At 41.1% G+C, this 13,640-nt stretch overlaps 1 protein-coding gene across 1 annotated transcript; it reads right to left on the bottom strand.

Moving 5' to 3' along the window:
- Nucleotides 1-1,366: 1,366 nt before the first annotated feature.
- fam151a (family with sequence similarity 151 member A) lies at nucleotides 1,367-5,393 on the bottom strand. Its single transcript, XM_048250783.1, has 8 exons — nucleotides 5,178-5,393; nucleotides 4,714-4,869; nucleotides 4,437-4,586; nucleotides 3,957-4,119; nucleotides 3,601-3,825; nucleotides 3,261-3,397; nucleotides 3,034-3,168; nucleotides 1,367-2,766 (listed from the first exon to the last, which is right to left on the bottom strand). The coding sequence occupies exons 1-8, from the start codon at nucleotides 5,356-5,358 to the stop codon at nucleotides 2,105-2,107; spliced, it is 1,809 nt and encodes a 602-aa protein (XP_048106740.1). The 5' UTR covers nucleotides 5,359-5,393; the 3' UTR covers nucleotides 1,367-2,104.
- Between the last annotated feature and the right edge of the window lie 8,247 nt (nucleotides 5,394-13,640).

Raw genomic sequence — 13,640 nt, 5'->3', positions numbered from 1 at the left:
ACACCCCCACCGCCTCAACATAAAAATGATAACCGGTTTTGCCAATACTCACTATACTGGAAGTGCATTTTAACAGTAATGTCAACAATGTATAGCAGACATCCCAACCTAACCTACTTAGACACTGAAATTCAGATGTTTGTTCAATAATGTCTAGTCAGTACACCAAATAAGAAAGGCCTATTGATAGAAATTGTGACAGTAAAATATGTAGATTTTGGTAGTTTGGCCTTTTCATGTAGCCTTGGCAACTAGCCATCTAGTATAGGCCTGAGTAATATGCAAATGAAATTACACTTGTTAAACTCACCTCAACAAGTCTTTTGCAATCATTTAATCTGCCGTGAGCAATGCTAAAGTCACTGTTACAAACAGTGCAGTGTGCAAGACTATCATTATGTTTTATTCTTATGAGACAATTGGGTACACTTTAGTCTGATGTGAAATGGGTTTTTTTAAGGGGCACTGACTCTGCCATGACGCTCCTGTTCCTAGATACACTGACTGAACTGATTAATTTAGTTCGGGAGAAAAGAGATATAAGCCCACCTACACTGAAAACAGACTAGGATGCTCTGTCTTGGATGCGCTTCAGGCAGACAGGCACACACGCACCACTCCTCTGTCTTTCCCTCTCCGTTGTGTGCGCGTTAAACTCAGATGCACACGCGATTTGAAGTCCGGTCTGGCTTGCGTGCTCTTGTTCACTCTAGGTTCCGGGAGATTTTATGTAATTTGCGGGCGTCAGGAAGCCGCTATCAATATGTGGGAGACTCCCAAAACTTCGGGAGACTTAGGATGTCTAGCTAGACAGCACTTTGTCGCCAGCACAGAATGTACAGTGTACCTTAATGTTGTCATGTTTTGCTGACACAAACTCAAAATAATTAGCCTGGCCCATCCTATAGGCTGAGCAAATTAATTTGCCGCCGCTAGGGTCCGTCTAGATTTCTAGGCTACAAAATAATGACTGTATAGACAAAATGTGCATCTCTCTCCTCCCTCCATTGTTGTTTACGTTTGTGTCGCTGCGTGGTTTTACACTCGAGCTGTCCTCATGCTGAAAAAGTGAGCATAGCCTACATGAAGTTAATACCCGAGACAAGAAGAAAGCAAAGAATATATCTTTTTACTAAGGAAAATGACAAAAATAGTAACGCACACAGTGACTTAGATAAGTAACTTTAACCTGATTACTGGTTTTTAAATAGTAGCGCGTTAGATTACTCGTTACCGAAAAAAGTGGTCAAAATAGACTAACGCGTTACTGGCATCACTGAGTATGAACCATCCCTTTTTCACAATGATGTGCCAGTGTCCGCAACACATAACCAGTTATGATTTTAAATACTTGTACTTTGTTCTATGACATTTTATACTGATGTTTATTCAACTCGTGCATTTAAAACATGTAAATATGGGAATTTGTGTTGCTTTGCCCATATGATCTTGATATCAAGATAAGAACAAGATGCTTTTGAAATATTTGCATTTGAGATATTTACTTTGTTGATAAGGTTCATGCATTGCAGTATGTCAACACTGATTTTGTTTTCCATGCTCTTATTGGAAGTTATTTTGTAAAGTTAAAAAAGACATTGATTCAAGACATTCTCAAATAAATAAGAGCCAGTTGGCACAGAGACTGCCAAATTAATGATGTTGTAAGTAATTCTTTACAAAACCGTTTAATATTGAGCAATGAATAGCCAAACTGACATGACTATTTTTGAAGACTCCGAAGAAGACTCATGGGCGTCGAAACGTTAGTCAGTTTGCACAAATAAAAACACGTTAAAGCATTGAGTGCTCCGGTCCTGCTCCTTGGCTCCTGTTAGACCTTGGATCTCCTTTTTTGACTACTGCATCCTGTTCCGTGAGCACCAACCAGGCTGAAGCGCAAGTGACCCCCTTCTACATGACTATTTTTGCATTGATATACAAAAGTTATTGTCACTAAACATTAAACAATTTCCACTGTCACAGGAATTTTTAAATTACATGATGCATCTTACCTTTAGAGTGACTCATTATATAACAGTTATAAAGATGCACATTGCATCTAAATTCAGTCTTCATTGAAGCTCATGTCATATTCAGATTTTTAAAAATTGTTAACCTCATTCAACGGCTCAGACATATAGTCCTGTGGCATATTGAAGAAGATTTGTTCTCTGCCCCCTTGTCGAAGAGACCTAATAAGTTGAACGCAGGTACTGGGATCTGTTGCACGCTCAATCTCTACTGTGAGAGAGAACCTTTTCTGTGTCTCCTGTAGAAGCTGGAGGCCTGCGTCTGACTTTCCTAGCGGCTCAGTGCTCAACTGCAGAGACACGTCCTGATAGACGCCCCTGAGGAGCTGGAGCATATTCTCCACCAGGGCCCGAGTGTAGCCCTCGCCCAGGGCCTCCCGCGGCCAGGCAGGGGCCAGGGTCACAAAGGGGAAGTTCCCCTCCACGGTGCTCAGGAAGTCCTGAGCGCTGATGTAGCCTGGCGTTTGGAAAGCCCCGTGGGACACCTCCATGTTGACCCAGGTGGGATGGTACAAGAGGTCCTGGTCGTACGCTGTGCTGAGAAGCTGCAGTGAAGGGGCCAGCTGGCTCGGAGACTTGACCCGTAGGTATATGCCCCAGGGTTTGGGCGAGGCGTAGATGAGCTCCAGGCACTCCTGAAGGGAGAGCTCAGGGCCTGAACTCTCCACTGCTGGCTTCTTGGGTTGACCTGCACTGGAGACCACTGGAATGACCAGCATCCCGCTACTGCTGCCTGAAACCAGACATTTTATTCTAATGAGGCATTTACTCGTAAAAACAAACATTTGGGGTTTGTTCGCTGGGCTCACAGTATGGCAAATAGCCCTTTATTACCAATGGCTGAAAGCTCTACATTTACAGTGCATGTGTAACAAGACAAGACAGAAATCTGAAAACATGTTATTTGCCACCTGTATTACAATAAAAAAACTTCCAAAACTGTCCAGTAATTATGTTGCATATGGAAATGAAAGACTTATTGATGTCATATTTGCCTCACCTCTAAGTACAGACAACAGGAATTCTCTACTCGTCACAGTTTGCCATTGGATGTTGGAGCCATCGTTGTTCTTGGGTTTAAAGTAGTCGACCAGGTCTCCTCCGGGGTAAAACCGTCTAGGGCGACCCTTCAGTTCTGTTCAACACAAAGAGTATCTCAATTAATATTTATGGGAAACAAAAGCCATGGCTGAAAATACCACATACTGTGATGTTGTAAACACATACTTGCAGCCTCTTTAAACTGTGATAGCACTGGCTCATATATGTCATAGTAGATGCGCTGTGGGCTGCTGTTGTCTCGAATGAACAGAAGGTCATTAAGTGTTGGGTTTTGTGCCCCTTGCCACAGTGTCAGACTGAACCTGTACCGAGACCAAAAACAAATGTGTTAATTTATGATGTATTTGTTCTCCACACCTTTCTGAAGGTTATTGAGTGCAAAATAAGTCACTGAATATAAAAAATAAAATATAAAAAAAATGTAACTAGATTTATCTTGACAAACATTTCAAAAGTCTATCCAAAGAAAAAAAAGTGTGTGTGGGAGAGAAAAAACAAACGTTACCTAGGCGACTGGCTCAGCAGCCAACTGATATGAGGCCACCCTTGTTTGGCCATGACAGCCAGGATGGGAAAGGTTATTTTCTGTGGAACATTTAGGACAGCATTGTACATTTTCTCCATCATGGGCAATGTGTATGTTACGTTAGGAAACTGGGGCACATAGAGTACTTTCCATCCTGGTGATATTGTAACCTCAGGGAATTTCTGCTGAATGAGTTGTAAAAACCTTTGGGATGAGGAGTTTGTAAAAAGAAAATTTAAGGAATATTCTTGATTGAATTTTGTAAGTTATATTTCAAAAAGAACCATGTCTAGACATAGATGAACTTAAAATGGTAGATAAATTGTTGGCATTACCTAGTGCCATTAACCACCGGTATAAACAAAGGAACACCGGGCCCATGAATGATGTCTGCATTTAACCACACTGGGCGATTGATGCGTGCTGTTTGATTTTTCACTCTCAGTATGTCAAGAGTAGGCTCTACTGCTTCAATACTTTTGAAGTCCAGTTTAATACCTAGACATGAAATCATACACACATTCAGCTGGTGGCACCACATCCATTATCACCATTATTCCTGAATATTTGTCATTTTACAGATTGGCAGGAGATTAAATAAAAAATCAGACCTAAGCTCTCATGTTTATATGACATCACTTCACAAATGCTCCCATATACATATATGGGACTGCATATATTCAACTACATAGGACAATTGTTTACATGTCAAGATAAAGTATCAGTTCAGCAGTAGGCTACCAAGTTTCTGAAAAGTTCTCTCTCGAATGCTGCTTAAATGAAATATTCATCCTTACTCTTCCAAATGCCTTTACCTTTGTCTGATTTGAGAACCACGTCTATCCATTCCTGTAGAGTGTTGTCACTGTAAACAGCAGGAGGATGGGCCATGATGGGAATGTTGGTCTGGTTGGCAGTGCCATGCCCTTCCACGTTTACATCCGCCTCCAAAACCATGACTGAACCTAGAGATGACATCCATGAAATCACCCACAACTAGTCACCTCAAGAACGGAATAACTGTAAAAAATTATCATGATTAATACAGAAGGAGCAGTCCAGCAAACTCAGCCAGACGGGGCAAGCGCTCACTTTTCAGGGCATCGTTGAGCTGCGATTTGTTGTTGGCAGAGTGATACCATGTGGCGTATAGGCCGTCCGTATCTGGGATTTTCCCATTTTCCATCAGGAATTCCAACATGTCCCCATCAGAGGAAAACGGAACCTTGATGCCAGAAGATCCTGAACCTGCAAAATTAATATGAAATTATCAAACACATGGCATGCAGAATGATTGGTATTGTATTTAATGCTGTAGGTTTAAAGTGTCTGGGGAAATAACAATACGCTCACTTACACATTCCGAATCAAGTTCTGACTTGTCATTAATATGTGTGGCTAGGGATTGATTGATTGATTGATTTTTTTTTATCCTTTGTCACTACACACTCTAAGGAATGTACATTCATCTGCTGGCTCCTAGACTGTTGAATGACAAAAAATTGACATTCACAAAAAAGTATAATATGATTTGATATAGATCAATTTCCATTTACCTGACTGAGTCTGAGTGACAACAACTGCAGGTACGACAATAACGATGAGCAGGATCGCCAAGCCCACAGCAACACACAACATGATGAATTGTTCTCGGGTGAAGATGCCCATTATTGACTTAGGCTGTTTGTCCTCCTCCATCTTCTCATTATTTGTATCTTCTTTGTGCGTATTGACCATGGTTCCAGCAACTGGATTATGCGTGCTCGACTATGTTTAACACAGTTCTGAGCCAGTGTGTTAGATGGAGAGGAAATCTGTGTGGTGTCAGCGTGAGGGAGCCAATCATCTGAGCATGCCTTATCATTCAGATCACCATAACACAGAGATAAAAATGCTATCTTGCGACCAAGCAGCACTGAGCTTTATGCTGGTTATTGGGTTACTTTTGTCAAGGGACTTAATCATTGACTAAACAGATCATTCTTATTTAATATTAGTCTCTTTACAAGTCTTACATAAGCCTATTTCTTATAATAATATCAGTACAAGTTAAGACATAACAAGAGCCTTGACACCAATTTTTGGGCGCCAAAGAGTCAGGTCTAAAAAATTTCAGAAGGCAAATGTTTAATGAATCTTTGTAAAATATTTGAAACATCCGAGTATTATGTGCATTCAAAAGGACAAAGACGTAATTTTGCATATTATGTGTGACTGCTCTGTAGTAGCCTACCCTGGAGTTCACAATTTGAATTTACTCAGCGAGTGACTCTGGCGATGAATAATGATGCCCATTACCTATGCCCATGGCGCCGAACTGCACCAATCACATCGGTGTATGTATCTGATATAGGCGGGCCAGAGGCGAACTGAGCGTTGCGATGTCGAAGTCTGGAAACATTGCTCGTAGTGTTATCCAATTGCGTCGATGTCCGGAATTGATCAGTGAACATTGGTCGTAGCGTTATCCAATTGCATCTGGATTTCCAGGCTAACCTAACTGATGGATATTGTCATTTACTGTACAGTAGCCCTACGTGGGTTCAATTCCTTCCGGCTGCTCCATTGTTGAAACTCAAAATCGAAAGCATGAAAGAGGAAGAGGACACTAGGCTATTAGACCACTTCAGATGATAGCCCTAGTGCCTTTCTAAAGAATGGAAACTAGCTAGCATAGCTGTGTTACAGTAGCCTACATTCAGAATCAAGAAACTTAGACATCTAGCAGTCTTTTTCAGTTGTGTGTGTCAAATGCTCCTTTTGTGAGAGAGAAGGCAAAACTGAATACCCCCTGCATATCCTGTGGGCCTTTGCTGGCAGGATTGGGATCTAATGTTACAGATGCTGGTTGTGGCAGTTTAAGAGCCGCCAATGCCATCTTTAGGTAAGGTTCAGGGCCACAAGGGTAAATGACTAAGTTGGACCATTACTTTTTGTTTAGCCAGAACTTCAGAAAGTGTTTGCCTGAATGCCTACGTCCATTTGGTTTTAGAGAAACACTGGCCTACATTACAAAGACTTGGCTTTTGACCCTACATCAATTCAATAAAGTCAATATCCTCCTGAGAACCAAGAAAAAAGTGTCCTACAATTTAGTTTGTTGTGATTTCCTATCTATTTAGGATTAAAAAAACATCTTACAATTTTTATTTTTTTTAATTAATTTTTATGTTTAATTTTATAGCATGTCCACTTTGGTGGACAAAAGGATCGTTTTAGTATGAAAAGGTAGCCACGGAAATAGACAAAAATGGACAAATTATGCTTTTAGTAGTATTAAATTAAGGGTAAACTTAACCAAATATAAGGGGAAAGGCTATTTATTGTTCTAGACTATTTTATTTACCTTTTTGGACAGTTTTATTTCTTTTTTCTGAATTGTTCGTTTCATTTTTTTAATGTTTTTCTTTCATCTGCGATAATTCTTTTTTTAGTCTTACTCTTCCTCCCTATCTTTTTGAGGCACAGGTTCATAGTCCTCATCTCTGTTTCACTCACTCATCACCTGAGAGCTCCAAATCCCCCCCACACACACACACACTTATTCATCCTATACAAATGATCTCCTATTATTATTATTATTATTATTATTATTATTATTATTATTATTAAGTATTTTAATTAATTTACTGCAATGATGAGAAATTAATCATATGATTCCTGACATTTTCATTAACAAGAACATATATTAACATCATAATAAATGCGTAATAAGAAGACAATATTTGATTTATCTCTCCTCCTTCCATAAAATTTGCTTGTTTTGATGTCAGCCATTTTTGAAAAAAGAAAGAGCAACCCAGCCAATCATGGTTTACTTTCTTTTAGTTCTTTCAGCAAGACAGTCTAGATTTAATAGCTGTAGTGGAAAGGCTATACTGTGTTCCGTGACAGACATAAACTAATGTATTTCAGAAAATATGGTATTTCAGTTGGAGTCTTTTGACATTTTTTTGTTGTTTAGATGTTCTTTGTTGAATTTCTAATTCAAATTATGTAGAGAAAAATGCTGGTAGAAGAAAGTATAGATATGTGTATTTATGTTGTATTTATTTCTGACTTGCCTGAGGCTAACTAGTACACTCTGGTTTATTTGCATGTGGAGATGTGCAGAATATTCTAGTATATGCCAGAAAAAATGGTTTTACTATGGCCAGCAGACTTTAAGCTACATTTAGTACCACATATTCTTGACCAAATATGCCTCTTGACAAAGTTTTGAGCCACTGAAAAAAAAAACTTAGATCAAATAATGCCCTACACTGACAAATACTGGCAGTGCCAGCCCTGAAAAAAAAAAAACAAATAGCCAATCATATGTATCATCAATATTACAGTTTTTCTCAGTCGCTTTGGTGCTTTTCTCACATCACTATTAACATTTGCACAGCAGTTAGTGCATTTCTCAAAACAATTAGTGCAAAATGCAAAACCTAGTGGATAACCTGCAAAGACACGTCACTTGCTCAAAATGGATAGTCCATTTCTCAAAAGCAAGTATTTATGAAACTGCCAGTGCCATCAAAATATAAAGTCGTTTATGAACAAGATAGTCAAATGGCTTTGTCATGTTTTCATTATGACAGACAGTTTATGCTCTCAGTGTTTTTCCATGCAAAAAAAGGTCAGAACTAGGTGACACTACCTGAATATGCTCAAGACGGCACTATACAGTACTTGTACAGCCATTTGAAAACTTCAGTTGCAAATTGCTGTAGTTAGGGGAGTAAGTGAGTACAAGCCACTGAAAATGTACGTTTCACCGTTTTACTTTGCAATTCTACAGCATTGTGACAGAATTTGATAGCTAGTTCACCAATTTTGTATGTAATGACTCAAGTAATAAAATGAAGACTATTAGTTTTATTGGGACCGACTATTCAGCATCCATAAGTATAGTTCATTTTGACTGACATGACAAAGCAACTGATACATGTTCAAAAGCATTTGCAATTTGTTAAGAGGAAGGAGAAATTGCTACTATGATGTGCACAAATGACTAAATGTTGTGGAGGTTGAACTAATAGTTATGAGAATTTTCATTCTGATCTGAGAAAAGCACCAAAAGTGACTGAGAAAAACTGTATTGTATTAGGATTATGCAGTGTTTTGCTAAAATCCCCTGCAGACTGATGTACTGCCCAGAATTAAAATCAATTTCTTCACGTCAGAGTTGATCTATTCAGGTGGTTCATGACCATTGGGTTTCAAACAGGAATTGTTTCATGGAGAGGAGTCCCTACTTGCCCTCCAACTCCGCCTTTGGGGAACCACATGCCTGTCTCTGATGTTCCTGTGATGTTATCTGACAGACATAATGCAGCATGATGTGCACTGCCCTTGCCTATCACAGATATCTGAAGATCACACCACAAGGGTGGTGGAGCCCTAACTAAAGGAATGCTTCTCCCTCACGCTGTGATGAGCATGACTGAACGTAATCCTTCAGTCCGTAGAAACGGTCAACTTCACACATGTTGCGTGAGTTCAGTTTCAGTGGACTGACGTTTGATTGCTGCACATCATCTTCTTTTGCTACAGTACTTATTTTGGAACAATTCCAGAAATAGCTACCGTACAGTAGATGAAAGGTTAGGTGCTGCAAATTCACAGACAAAAACAAAACATATTCACACACAGATGTTGACACGTACAGTAACACTTCTCAAAGACGGACTCATTGCAGCTCTATTCAGCAATTTCGATGTGCATATTTCCAGTATTGACGAGTTTGCCATTTCTTGAGTAGCTAAATTCTGAAACTACATTAAATGGACCAATATAAGGAAAGGAATTGTTTTTATGTTTTATTAATAAAATTTGCTTCCTTTTCCTTGCCCCCTTTTATGCTGACTTCTATAAATGCCATGCCCAGACAATGCATTTATGAGCCAGCCACAACTACAGACCTGACCTTTGTGTTTTTCATGTGCAAAATGAATTGCATGTTGTTTTAGAAGTTACCTGGCCTTCTTGCTTGATGCAATGCACACCTGGAAGGTGGCAGGTGTCTGATCGATGGACATTGCATACAAAAACAAAGCAAGCTCTCTCTCTCACACACACACACACACACACACACACACACACACACACACACACACATATATATATACAGCATATATATTCGCTACCTCTTCTAAGTACCAGCTTCTTTCCACAGGGTAACTTTGATGTAGTTCATCATCTTCTTCCACTGTGAAGTAACAGGTGGCTTGCATAGCAATGCTTTCAAAAGAGCCTATCTTACACAGTGCTGCATATTTCCCTAATCCCCCGTGCTTATAAAAGAGGCTAAAACAAGTCAAGCAACTGAGCAGCTGTATGCTGTCCATAACCTTCAACTTGCCTCAGAGCAGCAGAGGCAGAAAACACTATGACAGTCAGCATCCGCTAGGCTCGGCACACTCGACACGCGGTGCCCTCTCCCCTGGCGCGTAGCCTCAGGCTAGTTGACTTCCAGCTAATCCCATTGTCACACTCGATGCAGATGCAGAAGGGCGATGGAGATGAAAGGCAGGCAGGCCAGACAGCGTCGGCCCTCGTGCTCCCTCTCTGGACCCCGGAGCCCAGCTGATTGGATTGGGCATCCATGCCTCCATGGCCACAGGGGATGCTGCACTGTGATGATACGGGCCACCTGTGACCCGCGGTTTAAATGGATATCGGGGCCTCCGCCTGATCCTGCCGCTTCCAGCCAAAACATGCCAGGAAGGCCAAGGACAGGAGGGCTGCTCCATACACATAGAACGTTTGCCATGATCAAATGCCTTTGGAATCAGTCAGAGCAAACCAAGATGAGTTTTTACAGAGCCCATGGTGCATGTCTTTGATGCTATAAATTGCCCTGTGGATGAATATAGGGCTCTGATGTGTGGGTGAGTAGAGCGCCATCCCCTGGAGCTTCTTTTAATTACGTGTGAACCATTAACACATATTGTTGCATGCTCTGCCCTGGGTTTTGGATCAACACAGTGGACAAATCGGAAATGTATCATCATTGCATTCTGTCCTCTACAAGACTACATTTGATTTGGTTTGTTTTGGTGCTTAATCCACAGTCACACAAGTACAATAACTTAGCAATAAATAATAGTATATTCCCCAAAATGATCCGCTCAGTAAAACCTAAATTATTATGATGACATTGCTCATTCTCTTTTCTTAAGAGCACTAACCAAGACTCCTCTGTGTCTTGAATTTTATTTCCATATTCTATGATGTTCGTTATGAAACAAATAATGAACTACAACTTCAAAGGTCTAAGCCATTATTTAAATGAGCAGTGAATGTTTTATTAGGTGAAATCTTTTTCCCTGTGTATTAATAAGTCTTCAGTTTGTTAAACTGTGGAGCTTCTTACTCTGGCTCACAATGGTCCATTAATATGCCAGTTATCTATACCTGAGCTGAGTTTATCCTTTTTTGAAAAGATCTAAATATTTAGACAAGTTCTCCTACTATAAAGTTTTAATTACAGGATATTAAATCCAAGTGTTTAGCTAGTTAGGACAGAAGAAAGTTCCACCATCAAAAAGGATTCTCTTTCTATCAAACACCAAATGAGGTCAGAGTCAAACTGGAAGGTGTTGCCATTTAAACATCGTGACACCACAGATTCTTTTGAGCATCACTGAGCCTTTAAATTATACCTGAGCATCACTGAGTTCTTCATTTCTTTTCTGTGCCTGTTTCGGAAAAAGTTTATATTTACATAGCCAGCCTACATGTTCATTTCCATGGTCTTCTCCTTCCTTGAACTGAACCCCCATCATCAGCACATATACTTTGATCCTTCATTTCGCTTTCAAAGACAGACACGCGCGCTCAGGCAACATGTTGTCAGGAATGGCTCATCTTTTATAACGAAGGTGACACATCAAGTACCTTGCGAAGGATTCATCTGCCTCTCAACCCCCCCACCCCACCCCCTCCTACGAGATGAGAAAGGCATACACCCACACACATACACACACATGATCATGACACATAAAAGAGAGGAATTTGTGTGCACATGGCCTTGACTGTTGATGGGAGATGTCCCTAGTCTTGGCTTACTGAAGCTCTCCGTTCCTGCGCCTCTTGCGGCAGGTCAAGTGTGTCTACCTCCTGGGGCATCCGCATGCAGAGGCTGAGGCTAATGAATGTGACAGCAGTTGTGCCTCACCCAGACGAATTTTAATTGGATGACATTTTTCCCCTCTCCCCCAAAGGGAGACCATGCCACTTTTTGAACGGAGTCGGAGAATTAAGATGCCATTGTCTCAAATGCTGATGAACTCGGAAAAAAGGAAAGATGAAAATTAGTCCTGTTTGATTAGATGGCTGATTGCCCCGTCTTATTTCTCAGTTATTGAGACGAAATTGTTGCTGAAGGGTTGGCGGAATTGCTTTAGACATCGGCAGAGATTGGTATTTGTGATGTGGTGGTGTTCTTGCCAGAACATAGCAGTGTTTTTAAAAAGTAATGCTGGAACCATTCCTTGAGCTCGCATGTGAATGGAATGACTATCAATAGTGTACCAGTATGTTTTGCCACATTAGTTGAAAATCTCTGTTATGCATTTGAAGCTGGTATGCAGTGGTTTTAGTAAAACATCCAAAAATCATCTAAAAATAGCAACAGAATGTGATCAACCAACCATTTTGACTTACAGTAATGTCAAAATGCCTTAGCGCCATGTTGTCTTAATATCCACAAAGGTTAGCATGTACAGTAGTCTATACCAACTACTACTGGGCTGGCTCTCTTCTAATACCACATTTTACCACATGTGGTTACCACGTTACAGTAAATACTGCATATAGAGTTTTGTCTGCGTGAACTCTTAAAACATTTTATTACACTCACAGTTGCCTTCTTTCTTGTCATTCTAACCCCATCATACCCCCCCCGCCTTTCATTTGTCTGCTGTCTTTGAGGGAGAGGTGAGTCGAGCATCCACCCAGAGAAACCACAATGCCAAACCTGGCAGGTTGCAAAAAAAGAAGAAGAAAATCAATACTATCAAAGAGATTTCAGTCAGGAGTCCAGCTGAGCAGAAAGCCAAAGTCAAAGTCAAAGGCAGGGAACTTGCCCAGCTTCCCCTCAGAAGTCATATGACCCCACTGACAGGCTGCAGAGGTCACTCTGAGGGAGGGGAGGAGAGTCTAAACACCGGCTTTTACACCAGCTGACCTATGGAGGGCGACCTTTCAATACATCTGTGGACCAGCCGAACAGGGACTTCATGACGGCTGTGTGTGCAGAATGTGTGTGTGTGTGTGTGTGTGTGCGCGCGCACCCGTGTGTGTGTGTGTGTGTGATTCCGTGGCACTGTAGTCCATGTTAATGGGGAAGCTGTCTGAGAGTGGCGGACCAGCTGGCAGGCTGTGGCTGAGACTGGTGGTGTGGGAGCGTGGAGTTGAGGGCACCTGTCACGGCTGCTGATGAGAAATACTCCAGCAAGCCAGAGGGGGACTTCATGAGTGTCCAAGTCAGTCAGAGATCATGGCTTTTATCCGAGAGAGAGAGGGGAGGGAGGGAGTGGGAGAGGCGATAAATAAATGCCATGATGGCCTTCGCTGGGCACTCTAAGCAGTGTGGACGGTCTTCTTCTTTTTTGGAAATTGTAATTTTATTGGGCCTATTTGACAGGAAAGTGAAGAGATGATAGGAAATGAGTGGAAGAGAGTGGGTTTGATGATTTACCTCGGGCCGGTCTTGACCTTGGGGAATGACCTTTGGCCGGACTCAACCTTGGGGACCCAGAGGACACTGAGCCGGTTCATGGTACAGGACACAATGCACCGCTACCACTGTGAGTCCTCACCATTTTGCCCCAAAAATGTGAAGTACTCAACTACATGGATGTATATGGGAGTGAGTTTAATTCATGCAGAAATTTTCCACACACTTCTAGTGATTTTTTTTAGTAACCAGTTCAGGCACTGATTAGATTGTTTCAGTGAAGTACCTTCAAATCACCCTCAAATGACATAGTCTCTCTTCCAGGCACTTAACATCCCCTTTCTGCCTG

Source organism: Alosa alosa, chromosome 1, assembly GCF_017589495.1.
Source record: "Alosa alosa isolate M-15738 ecotype Scorff River chromosome 1, AALO_Geno_1.1, whole genome shotgun sequence".
Lineage (NCBI taxonomy): Eukaryota > Metazoa > Chordata > Actinopteri > Clupeiformes > Clupeidae > Alosa > Alosa alosa.
Note: the sequence above shows the minus strand (reverse complement) of the source record. Positions and strands in the feature narration are given on the sequence as shown.